We start from the raw sequence: 21407 nt of genomic DNA on the forward strand, positions 1-21407 counted from the left end.
GCGACCTGAACGCAGCGCATTAGACCGCTCGGCCATCCTGACTGTTGTCTGCATGAAGATTAGCTTTTCAGTTTGGATTATTAAACCAAAACATTTGAACTGTGATTGAAGCTCAGACATACTTTATAAAGACAATGAAATGGAATTAAGGCAAAATATTCCTGTCAGAAGTGAGATTCGAACCCATGCCTCCAGGAGAGACTGAACACATCACCTAACACTGCTTTATAAAGACATTTAAATGGAAAAAGGGCAACATTATCCTGTCAGAAGTGGGATTCAAAACCACGCCTCCAGGGGAGACTGCGACCTGAACGCAGCGACTTAGACCGCTCGGCCATCCTGACTGCTGTCTGTGTGAAGATTAGCTCTTCAATTTAGATTATTAAACCAAAACATTTGAACTGAGATTGAAGCTCAGACATACTTTATAAAGACAATGAAATGGAATAAGGGAAAATTAATCTTGTCAGAAGTGAGATTCGAACCCATGCCTCCAGGAGAGACTGCGACCTGAACACATCACCTAAGACTGCTTTATAAAGACATTGAAATGGAATTAGGCAAAATATTCGTGTCAGAAGTGGGATTCTAACCAACGCCTCAAGGGGAGACTGCGACCTGAACGCAGCGCATTAGACCGCTCGGCCATCCTGACTGTTGGCTGCATGAAGATTAGCTCTTCAGGTTGGATTATTAAACCAAAACATTTGAACTGAGATTGAAGCTCAGACATACTTTATAAAGACAATGAAATGGAATAAGGGAAAATTAATCTTGTCAGAAGTGAGATTCGAACCCATGCCTCCAGGAGAGACTCAACACATCACCTAACACTGCTTTATAAAGACAATTAAATGGAAAAAGGGCAACATTATCCTGTCAGAAGTGGGATTCAAAACCACGCCTCAAGGGGAGACTGCGACCTGAACGCAGCGCCTTAGACCGCTCGGCCATCCTGACTGTTGTCTGTGTGAAGATTAGCTCTCCAGTTTAGATGATTTAACCAAAACATTTGAATTTTCACATTGAAGCTCAGACATACTTTATAAAGACATTGAAATGGAATTAAGGCAAAATAATCCTGTCAGAAGTGGGATTCGAACATACGCCTCCAGGGGAGAATGCGACCTGAACGCAGCGCCTTAGACCGCTCGGCCATCCTGACTACTGTCTGTGTAAAGATTAGCTCTTCAATTTAGATTATTAAACCAAAACATTTGAACTGAGATTGAAGCTCAGACATACTTTATAAAGACAATGAAATGGAATAAGGGAAAATTAATCTTGTCAGAAGTGAGATTCGAACCCATGCCTCCAGGAGAGACTGAACACATCACCTAAGACTGCTTTATAAAGACATTGAAATGGAATTAGGCAAAATATTCCTGTCAGAAGTGGGATTCAAAACCACACCTCAAGGGGAGACTACGACCTGAACGCAGCGCATTAGACCGCTCGGCCATCCTGACTGTTGTCTGCATGAAGATTAGCTTTTCAGTTTGGATTATTAAACCAAACCATTTGAACTGTGATTGAAGCTCAGACATACTTTATAAAGACAATGAAATGGAATTAAGGCAAAATATTCCTGTCAGAAGTGAGATTCGAACCCATGCCTCCAGGAGAGACTGAACACATCACCTAACACTGCTTTATAAAGACATTTAAATGGAAAAAGGGCAACATTATCCTGTCAGAAGTGGGATTCAAAACCACGCCTCCAGGGGAGACTGCGACCTGAACGCAGCGACTTAGACCGCTCGGCCATCCTGACTGCTGTCTGTGTGAAGATTAGCTCTTCAATTTAGATTATTAAACCAAAACATTTGAACTGAGATTGAAGCTCAGACATACTTTATAAAGACAATGAAATGGAATAAGGGAAAATTAATCTTGTCAGAAGTGAGATTCGAACCCATGCCTCCAGGAGAGACTGCGACCTGAACACATCACCTAAGACTGCTTTATAAAGACATTGAAATGGAATTAGGCAAAATATTCGTGTCAGAAGTGGGATTCTAACCAACGCCTCAAGGGGAGACTGCGACCTGAACGCAGCGCATTAGACCGCTCGGCCATCCTGACTGTTGGCTGCATGAAGATTAGCTCTTCAGGTTGGATTATTAAACCAAAACATTTGAACTGAGATTGAAGCTCAGACATACTTTATAAAGACAATGAAATGGAATAAGGGAAAATTAATCTTGTCAGAAGTGAGATTCGAACCCATGCCTCCAGGAGAGACTCAACACATCACCTAACACTGCTTTATAAAGACAATTAAATGGAAAAAGGGCAACATTATCCTGTCAGAAGTGGGATTCAAAACCACGCCTCAAGGGGAGACTGCGACCTGAACGCAGCGCCTTAGACCGCTCGGCCATCCTGACTGTTGTCTGTGTGAAGATTAGCTCTCCAGTTTAGATGATTTAACCAAAACATTTGAATTTTCACATTGAAGCTCAGACATACTTTATAAAGACATTGAAATGGAATTAAGGCAAAATAATCCTGTCAGAAGTGGGATTCGAACATATGCCTCCAGGGGAGAATGCGACCTGAACGCAGCGCCTTAGACCGCTCGGCCATCCTGACTACTGTCTGTGTAAAGATTAGCTCTTCAATTTAGATTATTAAACCAAAACATTTGAACTGAGATTGAAGCTCAGACATACTTTATAAAGACAATGAAATGGAATAAGGGAAAATTAATCTTGTCAGAAGTGAGATTCGAACCCATGCCTCCAGGAGAGACTGAACACATCACCTAAGACTGCTTTATAAAGACATTGAAATGGAATTAGGCAAAATATTCCTGTCAGAAGTGGGATTCAAAACCACACCTCAAGGGGAGACTGCGACCTGAACGCAGCGCATTAGACCGCTCGGCCATCCTGACTGTTGTCTGCATGAAGATTAGCTTTTCAGTTTGGATTATTAAACCAAAACGTTTGAACTGTGATTGAAGCTCAGACATACTTTATAAAGACAATGAAATGGAATTAAGGCAAAATATTCCTGTCAGAAGTGAGATTCGAACCCATGCCTCCAGGAGAGACTGAACACATCACCTAACACTGCTTTATAAAGACATTTAAATGGAAAAAGGGCAACATTATCCTGTCAGAAGTGGGATTCAAAACCACGCCTCCAGGGGAGACTGCGACCTGAACGCAGCGACTTAGACCGCTCGGCCATCCTGACTGCTGTCTGTGTGAAGATTAGCTCTTCAATTTAGATTATTAAACCAAAACATTTGAACTGAGATTGAATCTCAGACATACTTTATAAAGACAATGAAATGGAATAAGGGAAAATTAATCTTGTCAGAAGTGAGATTCGAACCCATGCCTCCAGGAGAGACTGCGACCTGAACACATCACCTAAGACTGCTTTATAAAGACATTGAAATGGAATTAGGCAAAATATTCGTGTCAGAAGTGGGATTCTAACCCACGCCTCAAGGGGAGACTGCGACCTGAACGCAGCGCATTAGACCGCTCGGCCATCCTGACTGTTGGCTGCATGAAGATTAGCTCTTCAGTTTGGATTATTAAACCAAAACATTTGAACTGAGATTGAAGCTCAGACATACTTTATAAAGACAATGAAATGGAATAAGGGAAAATTAATCTTGTCAGAAGTGAGATTCGAACCCATGCCTCCAGGAGAGACTGAACACATCACCTAACACTGCTTTATAAAGACAATTAAATGGAAAAAGGGCAACATTATCCTGTCAGAAGTGGGATTCAAAACCACGCCTCGAGGGGAGACTGCGACCTGAACGCAGCGCCTTAGACCGCTCAGCCATCCTGAATGTTGTTTGTGTGAAGATTAGCTCTCCAGTTTAGATTATTTAACCAAAACATTTGAACTGAGATTGAAGCTCAGACATACTTTATAAAGACAATGAAATGGAATAATGGAAAATTAATCTTGTCAGAAGTGGGATTCGAACCCATGCCTCCAGGAGAGACTGAACACATCACCTAACACTGCTTTATAAAGACATTATAAATGGAAAAAGGGCAACATTATCCTGGCAGAAGTTGGATTAAAAACAACGCCTCCAGGGGAGACTGTGACCTGAACGCAGCGCCTTAGACTGCTCGGCCATCCTGACTGTTGTCTGTGGGAAGATTAGCTCTCCAGTTTAGATGATTTAACCAAAACATTTGAATTTTCACATGGAAGCTCAGACATACTTTATGAAGACAATGAAATGGAATTAAGGCAAAATATTCCTGTCAGAAGTGGGATTCGAACCCACGCCTCCAGGAGAGACTGAACACATCACCTAACACTGCTTTATAAAGACATTTAAATGGAAAAAGGGCAACATTATTCTGTCAGAAGTGGGATTCGAAACCACGCCTCCAGGGGAGACTGCGACCTGAACGCAGCGCCTTAGACCGCTCGGCCATCCTGACTGCTGTCTGTGCGAAGATTAGCTCTCCAGTTTAGATGATTTAACCAAAACATTTGAATTTTCACATGGAAGCTCAGACATACTTTATAAAGACATTGAAATGGAATTAAGTCAAAATATTCCTGTCAGAAGTGGGATTCGAACCCACGCCTCCAGGGGAGACTGCGACCTGAACACATCACCTAACACTGCTTTATAAAGACATTTAAATGGAAAAAGGGCAACATTATACTGTCAGAAGTGGGATTCAAAACAACGCCTCTAGGGGAGACTGCGACCTGAACGCAGCGCCTTAGAACGCTCGGCCATTCTGACTGTTGTGTGTGGGAAGATTAGCTCTCCAGTTTAGATGATTTAACCAAAACATTTGAATTTTCACATGGAAGCTCAGACATACTTTATAAAGACATTGAAATGGAATTAAGGCAAAATATTCCTGTCAGAAGTGGGATTCAATGAAATGGAATAAGGGAAAATTAATCTTGTCAGAAGTGAGATTCGAACCCATGCCTCCAGGAGAGACTGAACACATCACCTAACACTGCTTTATAAAGACAATTAAATGGAAAAAGGGCAACATTATCCTGTCAGAAGTGGGATTCAAAACCACACCTCCAGGGGAGACTGCGACCTGAACGCAGCGCCTTAGACCGCTCGGCCATCCTGACTGTTGTCTGTGTGAAGATTAGCTCTCCAGTTTAGATTATTTAACCAAAACATTTGAATTTTCACATTGAAGCTCAGACATACTTTATAAAGACATTGAAATGGAATTAAGGCAAAATATTCCTGTCAGAAGTGGGATTCTAACATACGCCTCCAGGGGAGAATGCGACCTGAACGCAGCGCCTTAGACCGCTCGGCCATCCTGACTACTGTCTGTGTAAAGATTAGCTCTTCAATTTAGATTATTAAACCAAAACATTTGAACTGAGATTGAAGCACAGACATACTTTATAAAGACAATGAAATGGAATAAGGGAAAATTAATCTTGTCAGAAGTGAGATTCGAACCCATGCCTCCAGGAGAGACTGCGACCTGAACACATCACCTAAGACTGCTTTATAAAGACATTGAAATGGAATTAGGCAAAATATTCGTGTCAGAAGTGGGATTCTAACCCACGCCTCAAGGGGAGACTGCGACCTGAACGCAGCGCATTAGACCGCTCGGCCATCCTGACTGTTGGCTGCATGAAGATTAGCTCTTCAGTTTGGATTATTAAACCAAAACATTTGAACTGAGATTGAAGCACAGACATACTTTATAAAGACAATGAAATGGAATAAGGGAAAATTAATCTTGTCAGAAGTGAGATTCGAACCCATGCCTCCAGGAGAGACTGAACACATCACCTAACACTGATTTATAAAGACAATTAATTGGAAAAAGGGCAAAATTATCCTGTCAGAAGTGGGATTCAAAACCACACCTCCAGGGGAGACTGCGACCTGAACGCAGCGCCTTAGACCGCTCGGCCATCCTGACTGTTGTCTGTGTGAAGATTAGCTCTCCAGTTTAGATTATTTAACCAAAACATTTGAATTTTCACATTGAAGCTCAGACATACTTTATAAAGACATTGAAATGGAATTAAGGCAAAATATTCCTGTCAGAAGTGGTATTCTAACATACGCCTCCAGGGGAGAATGCGACCTGAACGCAGCGCCTTAGACCGCTCGGCCATCCTGACTACTGTCTGTGTAAAGATTAGCTCTTCAATTCAGATTATTAAACCAAAACATTTGAACTGAGATTGAAGCTCAGACATACTTTATAAAGACAATGAAATGGAATAAGGGAAAATTAATCTTGTCAGAAGTGAGATTCGAACCGATGCCTCCAGGAGAGACTGAACACATCACCTAACACTGCTTTATAAAGACAATTAAATGGAAAAAGGGCAACATTATCCTGTCAGAAGTGGGATTCAAAACCACGCCTCCAGGGGAGACTGCGACCTGAACGCAGCGCCTTAGACCGCTCAGCCATCCTGAATGTTGTCTGTGTGAAGATTAGCTCTCCAGTTTAGATTATTTAACCAAAACATTTGAATTTTTACATCGAAGCTCAGACATACTTTATAAAGACATTGAAATGGAATAAGGGAAAATTAATCTTGTCAGAAGTGAGATTCGAACCCATGCCTCCAGGAGAGACTGAACACATCACCTAACACTGCTTTATAAAGACATTTAAATGGAAAAAGGGCAACATTATCCTGTCAGAAGTGGGATTCAAAACCACGCCTCCAGGGGAGACTGCGACCTGAACGCAGCGCCTTAGACCACTCAGCCATCCTGAATGTTGTCTGTGTGAAGATTAGCTCTCCAGTTTAGATTATTTAACCAAAACATTTGAATTTTCAAATGGAAGCTCAGACATACTTTATAAAGACATTGAAATGGAATTAAGGCAAAACATTCCTGTCAGAAGTGGGATTCGAACCCACGCCTCCAGGGGAGACTGCGACCTGAACGCAGCACCTTAGACCGCTCGGCCATCCTGACTACTGTCTGTGTAAAGATTAGCTCTTCAATTTAGATTATTAAACCAAAACATTTGAACTAAGATTGAAGCTCAGACATACTTTATAAAGACAATGAAATGGAATAAGGGAAAATTAATCTAGTCAGAAATTAGATTCGAACCCATGCCTCCAGGTGAGACTGCGACCTGAACACATCACCTAAAACTGCTTTATAAAGACATTGAAATGGAATTATGCAAAATACTTCTGTCAGAAGTGGGATTCAAAACCACACCTCCAGGGGAGACTGCGACCTGAACGCAGCGCCTTAGACCGCTCGGCCATCCTGACTGTTGTCTGTGTGAAGATTAGCTCTCCAGTTTAGATGATTTAACCAAAACATTTGAATTTTCACATTGAAGCTCAGACATACTTTATAAAGACATTGAAATGGAATTAAGGCAAAATATTCTTGTCAGAAGTGAGATTCGAACCCATGCCTCCAGGAGAGACTGAACACATCACCTAACACTGCTTTATAAAGACATTTAAATGGAAAAAGGGCAACATTATCCTGTCAGAAGTGGGATTCAAAACCACGCCTCCAGGGGAGACTGCGACCTGAACGCAGCGCCTTAGACCGCTCAGCCATCCTGAATGTTGTCTGTGTGAAGATTAGCTCTCCAGTTTAGATGATTTAACCAAAACATTTAAATTTTCACATTGAAGCTCAGACATACTTTATAAAGACATTGAAATGGAATTAAGGCAAAATATTCCTGTCAGAAGTGAGATTCGAACACATGCCTCCAGGAGAGACTGAACACATCACCTAACACTGCTTTATAAAGACATTTAAATGGAAAAAGGGCAACATTATCCAGTCAGAAGTGGGATTCAAAACCACGCCTCCAGGGGAGACTGCGACCTGAACGCAGCGCCTTAGACCGCTCGGCCATCCTGACTGCTGTCTGTGTGAAGACTAGCTCTTCAATTTAAATTATTAAACCAAAACATTTGAACTGAGATTGAAGCTCAGACATACTTTATAAAGACAATGAAATGGAATAAGGGAAAATTAATCTTGTCAGAAGTGAGATTCGAACCCATGCCTCCAGGAGAGACTGCGACCTGAACACATCACCTAAGACTGCTTTATAAAGACATTGAAATGGAATTAGGCAAAATATTCGTGTCAGAAGTGGGATTCTAACCCACGCCTCAAGGGGAGACTGCGACCTGAACGCAGCGCATTAGACCGCTCGGCAATCCTGACTGTTGGCTGCATGAAGATTTGCTCTCCAGTTTAGATGATTTAACCAAAACATTTGAATTTTCACATTGAAGCTCAGACATACTTTATAAGACATTGAAATGGAATTAAGGCAAAATATTCCTGTCAGAAGTGGGATTCGAACATACGCCTCCAGGGGAGAATGCGACCTGAACGCAGCGCCTTAGACCGCTCGGCCATACTGACTACTATCTGTGTAAGGTTAGCTCTTCAATTTAGATTATTAAACCAAAACATTTGAACTGAGATTGAAGCTCAGACATACTTTATAAAGACAATGAAATGGAATAAGGGAAAATTAATCTTGTCAGAAGTGAGATTCGAACCCATGCCTCCAGGAGAGACTGAACACATCACCTAACACTGCTTTATAAAGACATTTAAATGGAAAAAGGGCAACATTATCCTGTCAGAAGTGGGATTCAAAACTACACCTCCAGGGGAGACTGCGACCTGAACGCAGCGCCTTAGACCGCTCAGCCATCCTGAATGTTGTCTGTGTGAAGATTAGCTCTCCAGTTTAGATTATTTAACCAAAACATTTGAATTTTCACATCGAAGCTCAGACATACTTTATAAAGACATTAAAATGGAATAAGGGAAAATTAATCTTTTCAGAAGTGAGATTCGAACCCACGCCTCCAGGAGAGACTGAACACATCACCTAACACTGCTTTATAAAGACATTTAAATGGAAAAAGGGCAACATTATCCTGTCAGAAGTGGGATTCAAAACCACACCTCCAGGGGAGACTGCGACCTGAACGCAGCGCCTTAGACCGCTCAGCCATCCTGACTGTTGTCTACATGAAGATTAGCTTTTCAGTTTGGATTATTAAACCAAAACATTTGAACTGTGATTGAAGCTCAGACATACTTTATAAAGACAATGAAATGGAATTAAGGCAAAATATTCCTGTCAGAAGTGAGATTCGAACCCATGCCTCCAGTAGAGACTGAACACATCACCTAACACTGCTTTATAAAGACATTTAAATGAAAAAAGGGCAACATTATCCTGTCAGAAGTGGGATTCAAAACCACGCCTCCAGGGGAGACTGCGACCTGAACGCAGCGCCTTAGACCACTCAATCATCCTGAATGTTGTCTGTGTGAAGATTAGCTCTCCAGTTAAGATTATTTAACCAAAACATTTGAATTTTCACAACGAAGCTCAGACATACTTTATAAAGACATTGAAATGGAATTAAGGCAAAACATTCCTGTCAGAAGTGGGATTAGAACCCACGCCTCCAGGGGAGACTGCGACCTGAACGCAGCACCTTAGACCGCTCGGCCATCCTGACTGTTGTCTGCATGAAGATTAGCTTTTCAGTTTGGATTATTAAACCAAAACATTTGAACTGTGATTGAAGCTCAGACATACTTTATAAAGACAATGAAATGGAATTAAGGCAAAATATTCCTGTCAGAAGTGAGATTCGAACCCATGCCTCCAGTAGTGACTGAACACATCACCTAACACTGCTTTATAAAGACATTTAAATGGAAAAAGGGCAACATTATCCTGTCAGAAGTGGGATTCAAAACCACGCCTCAAGGGGAGACTGCGACCTGAACGCAGCGCCTTAGACCGCTCGGCCATCCTGACTGCTGTCTGTGTGAAGATTAGCTCTTCAATTTAGATTATTAAACCAAAACATTTGAACTGAGATTGAAGCTCAGACATACTTTATAAAGACAATGAAATGGAATAAGGGAAAATTAATCTTGTCAGAAGTGAGATTCGAACCCATGCCTCCAGGGGAGACTGCGACCTGAACACAGCGCCTTAGACCGCTCGGCCATCCTGACTGCTGTCTGTTTGAAGATTAGCTCTCCAGTTTAGATGATTCAACCAAAACATTTGAATTTTCACATGGAAGCTCAGACATACTTTATAAAGACATTGAAATGGAATTAAGTCAAAATATTCCTGTCAGAAGTGGGATTCGAACCCACGCCTCCAGGGGAGACTGCGACCTGAACGCAGCGCCTCAGACCGCTCGGCCATCCTGACCGCTGTCTGTGTTAAGATTAGCTCTTCAGTTTGGATTATTAAACCAAAAAATTTGAACTGAGATTGAAGCTCAGACATACTTTATAAAGACAATGAAATGGAATAAGGGAAAATTAATCTTGTCAGAAGTGAGATTCGAACCCATGCCTCCAGGAGAGACTGCGACCTGAACACATCACCTAAGACTGCTTTATAAAGACATTGAAATGGAATTAGGCAAAATATTCCTGTCAGAAGTGGGATTCTAACCCACGCCTGCAGGGGAGACTGTGACCTGAACGCAGCGCCTTAGACCGCTCGGCCATCCTGACTGTTGTCTGCATGAAGATTAGCTCTTCAGTTTGGATTATTAAACCAAAACATTTGAACTGAGATTGAAGCTCAGACATACTTTATAAAGACAATGAAATGGAATAAGGGAAAATTAATCTTGTCAGAAGTGAGATTCGAACCCATGCCTCCAGGAGAGACTGAACACATCACCTAACACTGCTTTATAAAGACATTTAAATGGAAAAAGGGCAACATTATCCTGTCAGAAGCTGGATTCGAACACACGCCTCCAGGGGAGACTGCGACCTGAATGCAGCGCCTTAGACCGCTCGGCCATCCTGACTGTTGGCTGCATGAAGATTAGCTCTTCAGTTTGGATTATTAAACCAAAACATTTGAACTGAGATTGAAGCTCAGACATACTTTATAAAGACAATGAAATGGAATAAGGGAAAATTAATCTTGTCAGAAGTGAGATTCGAACCCATGCCTCCAGGAGAGACTGCGACCTGAACACATCACCTAAGACTGCTTTATAAAGACATTGAAATGGAATTAGGCAAAATATTCCTGTCAGAAGTGGGATTCTAACCCACGCCTGCAGGGGAGACTGTGACCTGAACGCAGCGCCTTAGACCGCTCGGCCATCCTGACTGTTGTCTGCATGAAGATTAGCTCTTCAGTTTGGATTATTAAACCAAAACATTTGAACTGAGATTGAAGCTCAGACATACTTTATAAAGACAATGAAATGGAATAAGGGAAAATTAATCTTGTCAGAAGTGAGATTCGAACCCATGCCTCCAGGAGAGACTGAACACATCACCTAACACTGCTTTATGAAGACATTTAAATATAAAAAGGGCAACATTATTCTGTCAGAAGTGGGATTCGAACCCACGCCTCCAGGAGAGACTGAACACATCACCTAACACTGCTTTATAAAGACATTTAAATGGAAAAAGGGCAACATTATCCTGTCAGAAGTGGGATTCAAAACCACGCCTCCAGGGGAGACTGCAACCTGAACGCAGCGCCTTAGACCGCTCAGCCATCCTGACTGTTGTCTGTGTGACGATTAGCTCTCCAGTTTGGATTATTAAACCAAAACATTTGAACTGAGATTGAAGCTCAGACATACTTTATAAAGACAATGAAATGGAATAAGGGAAAATTAATCTTGTCAGAAGTGAGATTCGAACCCATGCCTCCAGGAGAGACTGAACACATCACCTAACACTGCTTTATAAAGACATTTAAATGGAAAAAGGGCAACATTATCCTGTCAGAAGTGGGATTCAAAACCACGCCTCCAGGGGAGACTGCGACCTGAAAGCAGCGCCTTAGACCGCTCGGCCATCCTGACTGCTGTCTGTGTGAAGATTAGCTCTCCAGTTTAGATTATTTAACCAAAACATTTTAATTTTCAGATGGAAGCTCAGACATACTTTATAAAGACATTGAAATGGAATTAAGGCAAAATTAATCTTGTCAGAAGTGAGATTCGAACCCATGCCTCCAGGAGAGACTGCGACCTGAACACATCACATAAGACTGCTTTATAAAGACAATGAAATGGAATAAGGGAAAATTAATTTTGTCAGAAGTGAGTTTCGAACCAATGCCTCCAGGAGAGACTGCGACCTGAACACATCACCTAACACTGCTTTATAAAGACAATGAAATGGAATAAGGGAAAATTAATCTTGTCAGGAGTGAGTTTCGAACCCATGCCTCCAGGAGAGACTGCGACCTGAACACATCACCTAACACTGCTTCATAAAGACATTTAAATGGAAAAAGGGCAACATTATCCTGTCAGAAGTTGGATTCAAAACAACGCCTCCAGTGTGACCTGAACGCAGCGCCTTAGACTGCTCGGCCATCCTGACTGTTGTCTGTGGGAAGATTAGCTCTCCAGTTTAGATGATTTAACCAAAACATTTGAATTTTCACATGGAAGCTCAGACATACTTTATAAAGACATTGAAATGGAATTAAGGCAAAATATTCCTGTCAGAAGAGGGATTCGAACCAACGCCTCCAGGGGAGACTGCAACCTGAACGCAGCGCCTTAGACCGCTCGGCCGTCATGACTGCTATCTTTGCGAAGATTAGCTCTTCAATTTAGATTATTAAACCAAAACATTTGAACTGAGATTGAAGCTCAGACATACTTTATAAAGACAATGAAATGGAATAAGGGAAAATTAATCTTGTAAGAAATGAGATTCGAACCCATGCCTCCAGGAGAGACTGCGACCTGAACACATCACCTAACACTGCTTTATAAAGACATTTAAATGGAAAAAGGGCAACATTATCCTGTCAGAAGTGGAATTCAAAACCACGTCTCCAGGGGAGACTGCAACCTGAACGCAGCGCCTTAGACCGCTCGGCCATCCTGACTGTTGTCTGTGTGAAGATTAGCTCTCCAGTTTAGATGATTTAACCAAAACATTTGAATTTTCAAATCGAAGCTCAGACATACTTTATAAAGACATTCAACTTTCCTTTGTGTATTTTTGAGATCTGATGCCAAACTCATCTTAAAAAAGCTCCACATCAAGTAATAATGTATGATAAAACGCACATGAAAAATAAGAGGGATAGAAACACGGACACACCATTAATGGAATACATTTTCCACTTCTCCCATTCTCCACGACAAACACTACTACCCAACTACGAACTCCCTAACTACCTACTTTAACAGATTAACTTGATACACCAGTAACACGGACTCTCACACAAACCCTAATTGATAAATTAATTTAAAATGAAAAATAGTTTATATTATTTAACTTACTGTGACATGTCCATTCTCATTGACAGAGACTAAAGCAAAGTTCTATGTTCGTCTGATTTTTCTCATGCCTAAATAAGAATGAACTAAGAACTAAGAAAACATTTAGCACTAATTACTGTATGAAAAAAAACATTTCAACAATGTGATGATAAAAGCATGAAGACGTTTGTGAGAAACGGCAACATAGCTTTTTAACAGCTTCTCCGTGCAAAGTCAGAACCTGAGTTGAGCGCCATTTACCTCTTGTGTTTGATCATTTAATAAGCTCGACAAAAAAAAAGATTAAGAACACAAAGTAAACTTAATGGAAAGCTGTTGGACCAGATGGACTCAGCCCCAGACTGCTCAGGGACTGTGCTGATCAACTTTGTGAGTTGGTCACACACATCTTCAACCTGAGCCTCAAACTGGAGAAGGTCCCGGTCCAGTGGAAGACCTCCTGTGTGGTTCCGGTTCCCAAGGCGGTGCACACGAAGGAACCAAGCCACTTCAGACCAGTCGCCCTGACCTCCCATCTGATGAAGACCTTGGAGAGGCTGGTACTCCGCCATCTACGCACGACGGTGAGCTCTGCGTTGGATCCGCTGCAGTTCGCCTACAGGCCAAAGATGGGGGTGGATGACGCCGTCATCTACCTGCAGCACCGGGCACTGACTCATCTGGAAGGTGCCGGTAGCACTGTGAGAGTCATGTTTTTTGACTTCTCAAGTGCTTTCAACACCATCCAGCCGGCGCTGCTAAGGAAGAAGATGGAGGACGCAGGAGTTGGGACACAGCTGGCAGCATGGACGATGGACTACCTCACCAACAGGCCGCAGTATGTGAGGCTGCAGGACTGCAGGTCTGAGGTGACCATCTGCAGCACCGGGGTGCCTCAAGGGACAGTGCTGTCACCTTTCCTTTTTTCCCTCCACACGGCGTACTTTACCTATGACTCCAGCAGCTGTCACCTCCAGAAGTTTTCTGACGACTCGGCCATTGTGGGCTGCGTGTCTGGGGGGGGCGAGCTGGAGTACAGGTCAGTCATCAAGGACTTTGTTGACTGGTGTGAGAGCAACTACCTTTGCTTAAACACCGGTAAGACAAGGGAGATGGTGATTGACTTCAAGAAAAAAGACTGAGGTCCTTCGGAGTGTGCAGACCACTTTAATCCACTACGCTGTGGTCTGCTGGGGAGCAGGCAGCACGGACCGGGACAGGAAGAGACTGAACAGGCTGGTCACGAGGGCCGGCTCTGTCCTGGGCCGCTCGCTAGACTCGGTGGAGGAGGTGGGAGAGAGGAGGACACTCTCCAGACTATCCTCCATCAGGGACAACACTCTCCACCCACTGCACCTGACCGTGGAGGAGCTGGCCAGCTCCTTCAGTGGCAGGCTCAGACACCCCCAGTGTAGGACGGAGCGTTATAGAAGGTCCTTCATCCCAACTGGTGTCAGGATATTTAACTCTCTACTTTAAATATCCTGATGCTAATCCGTAGTGTGTTTTTCCTCTCGTGTGTTTTATTTTATTTTTTATTTTATTTTATTCTATTCTATTTTGTTAATAGTGTTAAATTTCTAATTTTGTAAATAATTTGTATATTTTTAAGATCGTTTTTATTTTATTTTGTATTATCTCTTTTATTATTTCTTTTTTTCCTTGCACTTTATTTATTTATTTTTTTCCAACTGTGCTGTTGTAAAAGTGTGTTTCCCCCCTGGGGATGAATAAAGATTTTCTATTCTATTCTATTAATACGTGAAAAACTTAAATAATGTAATTAACTGATCATATGGAAGCATTATGACCTAGCTCAAATAGTCTGCTTCTCATCAAGCTATTCTTCAACTTCTACCTTCATTCTGATCATATATTCTGATTACAAAAGGAAATCCTAAAGATGTGTCCTCAAAACACAAGAAAAGAGTAAAAATACACAAAAAATAAAACAGAAAACGAAATGATCTACAACGAGCCTGGAATCTTTATTTTTTGGTACAACAATTAGACATTTTTAAAATAGATTACTATTAAATGAACTAATATAAAAAGATATTCAGTTGGAAAAAAAATCAGGAGAAGGAAACATAGATGTCAGCCAGAGTCACACCAAATCTGATTCTATTGCTGCAATATACAAGAAGATTGGCGTTAGTGAAACGTAGAATGCACTTTTTAGGGGAGAATTAGGAATGTGATGTTTAATGAACCTACCTTGCCTTTTTGGTTCTGCACAGGCAGGAAAAGTTTAAATTCTGCTGGGAGCTCATCTTCAGAGTATAATCTATCAGAGAAGTACACCCGCCTGATTCGACAGTTGGCATGAATCTAAAATAAAATAAAAATCGCAAATTAATATATCAACAAAACACAAAATATAATTCCTAACTCTCTGAAGTTAACCTGCACTCGTAGAGTCTCAATATAATTAGTTCCATAGGCTCTTCTGGTGAAGTCAGAAAGGTTAAACTGGATCTGGTTCCAGCCGTCATCCAGTCTCATTGGCATGGTGCAGATGAATGGCTTCACACGAGTTGTGCTCTGGTAGTTGCTGGCCCGAAAACGGCGACGAACATTTTTATCATCCAAAACCTGAGTTGTATCAGAGGTGAAGGATAAAGAGAAAATGTCTATTAATAACCTGATAAAACAATTAACCACAAACAGGAGCAGCATTTTTAACAGTACCTGAACTTCAAAGGTAAAATATTTCTTTAGATTTTTTATAATCATGACAAGAAAAGGAAGCTTGATCCCCAGCGTCTTTTTAGGGTCTGCAGGACACGCAATGTAGGTTGTGCTGTTAAAAAAAAAGAAGAAAAAAAAGAGACAATTTTAAGTTTTTCTTTGAAAACATTGCTGCACTAATAAAACCAAATGACCAACATTAAATCTCACCTGACATTTGTTCCCTCGATGTCAAGCACCATTGAGTGAATGTCATTATCTATGATTCTCTTGATGTGACCATTACGCACCTGTAAAACCAACATACATTTATATACATGTTCCCAATTATGTGATAAGCAACATCAGCGTTCTCCCGGAGATATACCTGACACATAAAGCTGTGCCAAAGTTGTGTCTCAATGAATATGAAGACAAAAAAATACTTATGGTCAGTGATGTTATAAAGACAATTATTGTGGGGAAAAAAGTAAATCAATTTAAAAATAACAAAATGACTCTGTTGAAAAAGACTATACAGACTTAAAACTTGCCTGCCTAGCATTAATGATAACTTTGAGTCTTTTGTGGAAGTTGTGGACAAGGTTCTGTATATAATATAGATAATAAAAGAGCCCATAATACCTGGACTATCTTGCATGAACAGTGTGTTTTTGCCCTGCATAGTTCACTGACATCGAGTTCACCAGATGACTAGACTCTGTACGGTTCTGCATTTTTTAAGCAGGTTGCTTTGTGGCATTTGCAGAGTAATGGCTTTCTTTTGGCAATATTTTTGCTTCATCCTTATTGTGCTTCTTGAAACAGCTGAAGAAAGTCATGAATTCGAGCAAATAAAGTAATTAGAGCGCTTTTCTTTGAAGAATTCTTCTGGCAGTTGTAACAGATCCCGGAAATCTAAATCAGAGCTCTAACACTGTAAATTGGCATTATTAGTACCTTGGATATGTTTCATTCCTTGTTCTTTTATTGACTTAAATCAGTTTTTCCTTGTAGATCCTGTGCACATTTATTTTGCCATTGACTCAGATTCCGGAACTGTCTGGGTGGAAGATGTCATGAATGTCAGGAATTGTCATGTTTTAGGCCAAAATACATAATAATATAATATAAAATAGTGTGTAAACTTGTCAACAGGATCATTTTTGCTTTATTATATGGTAATTTCTATTATAACACACATTTTAAATCCAAAAATCCAACGTGTCCTGTTCTATTGCTTAGTAACATGGTCCACCTATCAACAAGACTGCATATACATAATGTAATACAATTGTTTTAAAGTAATTGCTAGAACGGAAAATAAACATCCGTGTGTCCTATACTCCAAATTGTAGTATTTGGCAAGAATGTTATTTTCTTTTTAAATAAACAAGCCAGGTCAGCGTTAGTTATCAAAGGATAGTACTTTTATAATTAAAAAATAGAATACTTCAGGACGTGTCGAGATGCTTCGCTGACATCCAAATGTAGCTCCTGTTAGCTACGCTTCATTTCTCCACTGCTTCTTACCTTTTTATCCCATATCTGCAGTGGTTTACTGCCAATGCTATACAAGATGGAAAGGAATCCGCTCTGAAAAGTGTTTTTGAACATACTTCCCGATCGGAGATTCGCACTTAAGCACGTGAAATGCCCAACACTAACTTGGAAGTTAGCGTTTGTTTACAGCCACAGCAACCGTCTCCTGTGCCGACAAAACATTCAGTTCACACGCGCATGCGCACTGGTCACCCTGCTTTCTGTGTCATTTCGGTCCGTGCACTTCCTACGTGATGACGTCAAATGTCGCAAACGCCACAGACTGAGCAGTACAGGATCGACGCAGCTTGCAGTGTAGGTACAATTTCGGTCCCCCCTACAATATCGGTACATCGGCTGCGCATGTGCGTTGACGTCGCAAACTTGAAGACGTCACTACGGTTCTCTCACAAAGACAGAGACAAAACGCGTTCAGCCTACAGTATCGCGCCTGCGCGGGACTTGCTAGAAAGCGTTTTTAAACTCTTTACCGTGGAGAATTAAAGTAATCAAACAATGATTTAGGTTAGGTTAGGTAGAACTTTATTGATCCCTCAGGAGGTCTCCTTCGGGAAATTGTTTTTTTTTATAATTAGACACAGCAATACAGACGATTATTCATAAAAATAAAAATAAGAACAAGAACAAAGAGTAATAAAAGAAAGAAAAAGATGACACAATCTAAGTCTAAAGATAAAAGAACATAGATCAAAGACAAATAACAAAGACAAAGGATACAAAAATTAACATAGTATAGAATGTCAAGATACTTTCGCTCCACTCCAAACTCAGAATTGTACAATCTAATAGCCCGAGGAATGAATGAGTCCCTGAGTCTATTAGTTCTGCATCTGGGAAGGAGCATTCATGCATCTGATTCTCTGCTCAATGATGACAGTGTTCAGAGGATGACTGTCATCATCCATGATGGACAGTAGTTTGTTCAATGATCTCCTCTCACCAACTGTCGCCAGTGAGTCCAGCTTCATGCCAACCACAGAACCAACCTTTCTGATCAACCTGTCCAACCTGTTGACACTCTTGGACACATTTCCACCCCAACACACCACAGCATAGAACAGGACAGTGGCCACCACAGACTGGTAGAACATGCAGAAGAGTTTCCTGCAGATGTTCAATGATCGGAGCCTCCTCAGAAAGTACAGTCTACTCTGAACTTTCTTATATACATGGTCTGTGTCGTAGCATAAATTTAAATAATCCGTTAGACAGTGTGTCTGACCCTCGATGTCCTCACCATGAGACTTCAGCAGCACATCCCAGTCTGTGGTGTCAAAGCAGTCTTTGATGGCGTCCTCCACAGCCGTGCTGTGTCTCAAATCGCATACTACTCTTAGTATGCTAGAAGTTAGTATGCATCAGTTTAGTGTACGTACTAACTATTACGCAAATTCTCCACAGATAGTATTGCTGTCTCAAATCGCATACTAGCGTACTAAAAGTTAGTATTTTTAGTGCGTTAGTGCGTCTCAATTCTTAGTATGCAAAATTTAGTGCGCCATGCACACTAAATTGGCGTACTAACACGCCCACAAAACTGAGCATGGTTCGATGGACACTAACCACACTAAACAGCCGCCATCTTAATGACGTTTTAAACGGAAGTTACGTCATATATAAATGCATATATATTAATATACTTACAGGTGCATTTTCCGCAGAAGTAGGAGGATAAACACGTCTTCGCTGCTGATACCAGCTTAAATATCTCGCGAATATTTAGATTCTCATATTTTTTCTTTATTTCTTTTCCCAAACTTGCAAAACATGCTGCCAGCAGGTGTCGGCGATAGCGTTCAAACAGCTGGTTGAAACATCGTTAAATAGAAGTAGAAGAAGAAGCTGTCATGTGATTTCCGGTTAGTGTGTAGCAGCAGTGTTTGATTTGAGACATACTATCTGTGGAGAATTTGCATACTAGTTAGTATGTACACTAAACTGATGCATACTAACTTCTAGTATACTAAGAGTAGTATGCGATTTGAGACACAGCACAAGTCTCAAATCAAACACTGCTGCTACACACTAACCGGAAATCACATGACAGCTTCTTCTTCTACTTCTATTTAACGATGCTGCAACCAGCTGTTTGAACGCTATCGCCGACACCTGCTAGCAGCACGTTTTGCAACTTTGGAAAAGGAAATAAAGAAAAAATATGAGAATCTTAATAATCGCAAGATATTTAAGCTGGTATCAGCAGCGAAGACGTGTTTATCCTCCTACTGCTGTGGAAAATGCACCTGTAAGTATATGCATATATATAATAATAGTAATAATAATCTCTATTTATATAGCGCCTTTCTAGACCAGGGTCACAAAGCGCTTTGACAGCCATTCACACATGCATTTATATATGACGTAACTTCCGTTTAAAACGTCGCTAAGATGGCGGCTGTTTAGTGTGGTTAGTGTCCATCGAACCATGCTCAGTTTTGTGGGCGTGTTAGTACGCCAATTTAGTGTGCATGGCGCACTAAATTTCGCATACTAAGAATTCAGACGCACTAACGCACTAAAAATACTAACTTTTAGTACGCTAGTATGCGATTTGAGACACAGCACTGGTGTCCACTTTCTGATTGTCTTAGTGGTCACAGTCTGTCTCTGCACCAGAGGAGTGTACTGTGACTGAAGGTGGACCAGGTTATGATCAGACCTTCCAAGTGGAGGAAGCTCTGTACGCTTCCTTCAAGTTGGAATAAAGAAGGTCAATTGTCCTGTTATTCCTGGTGGGAGAATCCACCACCTGGTGGAAAGTAGGCAGAGTAGAGTCCAGGTTTGCATGATTAAAATCTCCAGAGATGATGACAAACGTGTCAGGATGTTGATTCTGAAGTCTAGCTGTCATTGTGATAATACGGGCGCATACTGACAGCCAACAGTTCTAAATCTTGACTACACAAGACTTTCTTTACAGTAACGTGTCCCGGGCTACACCAGAGTTTATTCAAGTACATGATCAGACCTCCTTCTCTTAAATTTAAAACATATTTACGTGCTTTAATGAAGTACAGCTGAGATGAAGATGACTATCAAAACGTTGTTAACTTAATTTGTATAACGATGTGTTATTGGTTTTATAATGATAATTATTATTATTAATAATATTATATCGTCAAACATAATGAATACATGAGAATAGACTTCAAGTGGTGACTTTGTGTACGGTATAAAACAAGGAATTTGTTTTATATGGACTGATTAATTCATGTAACTGTATTTGTATTCGGTAGTTACTAAGGTAACACATTAGTAATGTATAAAATAATTTTGCTCTATCAACACTCTTATTATTTTAATTCCTATTCCATAGTTGGAATATTCTGTATTATTAAATCTACAACAATTTAATTTATTTGGAATAATTGATGTAGTTTTAATACAAGGCCACGAGATGGTAGTAATGTGTATAAGAAATTAATTTAAATGAAAATTAATTAACTACGAGGGTTGATAAAACTTAATATTTTGTACATCATCAAATGCTACTTTAGAAATAACTAAATACTAATGAAGCTTATAATTGGATCAATTATTTTCAAACAAATAACTTGTTTGTATTGTACAGTTAGTCAAAGTTTAGATTTAAATTCATTTTTTCTCTGTCCAAACATTTATCTATAATCTGTTTAATAATTAACACAATTCGTATTCACACAAGCATGCACACTGCCACCCATACGCATGCGCATTGGTCTCACTAACTCCGTCAGCAACCAGACAGAAACAATCGATCACAGTTTAGATCGCACTAAAGTATTCACAAACGTGGAATGACAATGTTTTGATGGATGTGACGTTTCACGTTCAAAAATATAACTTTTTTTGGAGAGTGCACACCCATCATCTACCACTAACCATTGACGGAGCTTCACTGGTTCCTGGGTGTG

At 40.7% G+C, this 21407-nt stretch overlaps 1 protein-coding gene and 3 non-coding genes across 4 annotated transcripts; all 4 read right to left on the minus strand.

Moving 5' to 3' along the window:
• Positions 1–4353: 4353 nt before the first annotated feature.
• trnal-cag (transfer RNA leucine (anticodon CAG)) lies at positions 4354–4436 on the minus strand. The gene has a single exon. It is a non-coding gene; the product is annotated as a tRNA-Leu (tRNA).
• Positions 4437–6863: 2427 nt separating this feature from the next.
• Positions 6864–6946, minus strand: trnal-cag (transfer RNA leucine (anticodon CAG)). The gene has a single exon. It is a non-coding gene; the product is annotated as a tRNA-Leu (tRNA).
• A 3191-nt stretch (positions 6947–10137) lies between these two features.
• On the minus strand, positions 10138–10220 carry trnal-cag (transfer RNA leucine (anticodon CAG)). Its single transcript has one exon. It is a non-coding gene; the product is annotated as a tRNA-Leu (tRNA).
• Positions 10221–15250: 5030 nt separating this feature from the next.
• Positions 15251–17687, minus strand: cfap20 (cilia and flagella associated protein 20). Its single transcript, XM_087786012.1, has 6 exons — positions 17485–17687; positions 16183–16262; positions 15973–16084; positions 15688–15876; positions 15499–15612; positions 15251–15411 (listed from the first exon to the last, which is right to left on the minus strand). The coding sequence occupies exons 1-6, from the start codon at positions 17566–17568 to the stop codon at positions 15406–15408; spliced, it is 585 nt and encodes a 194-aa protein (XP_087642138.1). The 5' UTR covers positions 17569–17687; the 3' UTR covers positions 15251–15405.
• Positions 17688–21407: the final 3720 nt, after the last annotated feature.

This window comes from Callionymus lyra, chromosome 3 (genome assembly GCF_982586985.1).
Source record: "Callionymus lyra chromosome 3, fCalLyr1.hap1.1, whole genome shotgun sequence".
In the NCBI taxonomy this organism is placed as follows: domain Eukaryota; kingdom Metazoa; phylum Chordata; class Actinopteri; order Syngnathiformes; family Callionymidae; genus Callionymus; species Callionymus lyra.

Excerpts from the sequence above, each read along its gene's own strand:
- cfap20 (XM_087786012.1), bottom strand. The coding sequence starts at position 17,568 with ATGTTCAAAAACACTTTTCAGAGCGGATTCCTTTCCATCTTGTATAGC. Across the intron at positions 15,877-15,972 it reads ATTTTACCTTTGAAGTTCAG|GTTTTGGATGATAAAAATGT; the intron begins GTACTGTTAAAA and ends GATACAACTCAG. Across the intron at positions 15,613-15,687 it reads TTGAGACTCTACGAGTGCAG|ATTCATGCCAACTGTCGAAT; the intron begins GTTAACTTCAGA and ends ATTTTATTTTAG.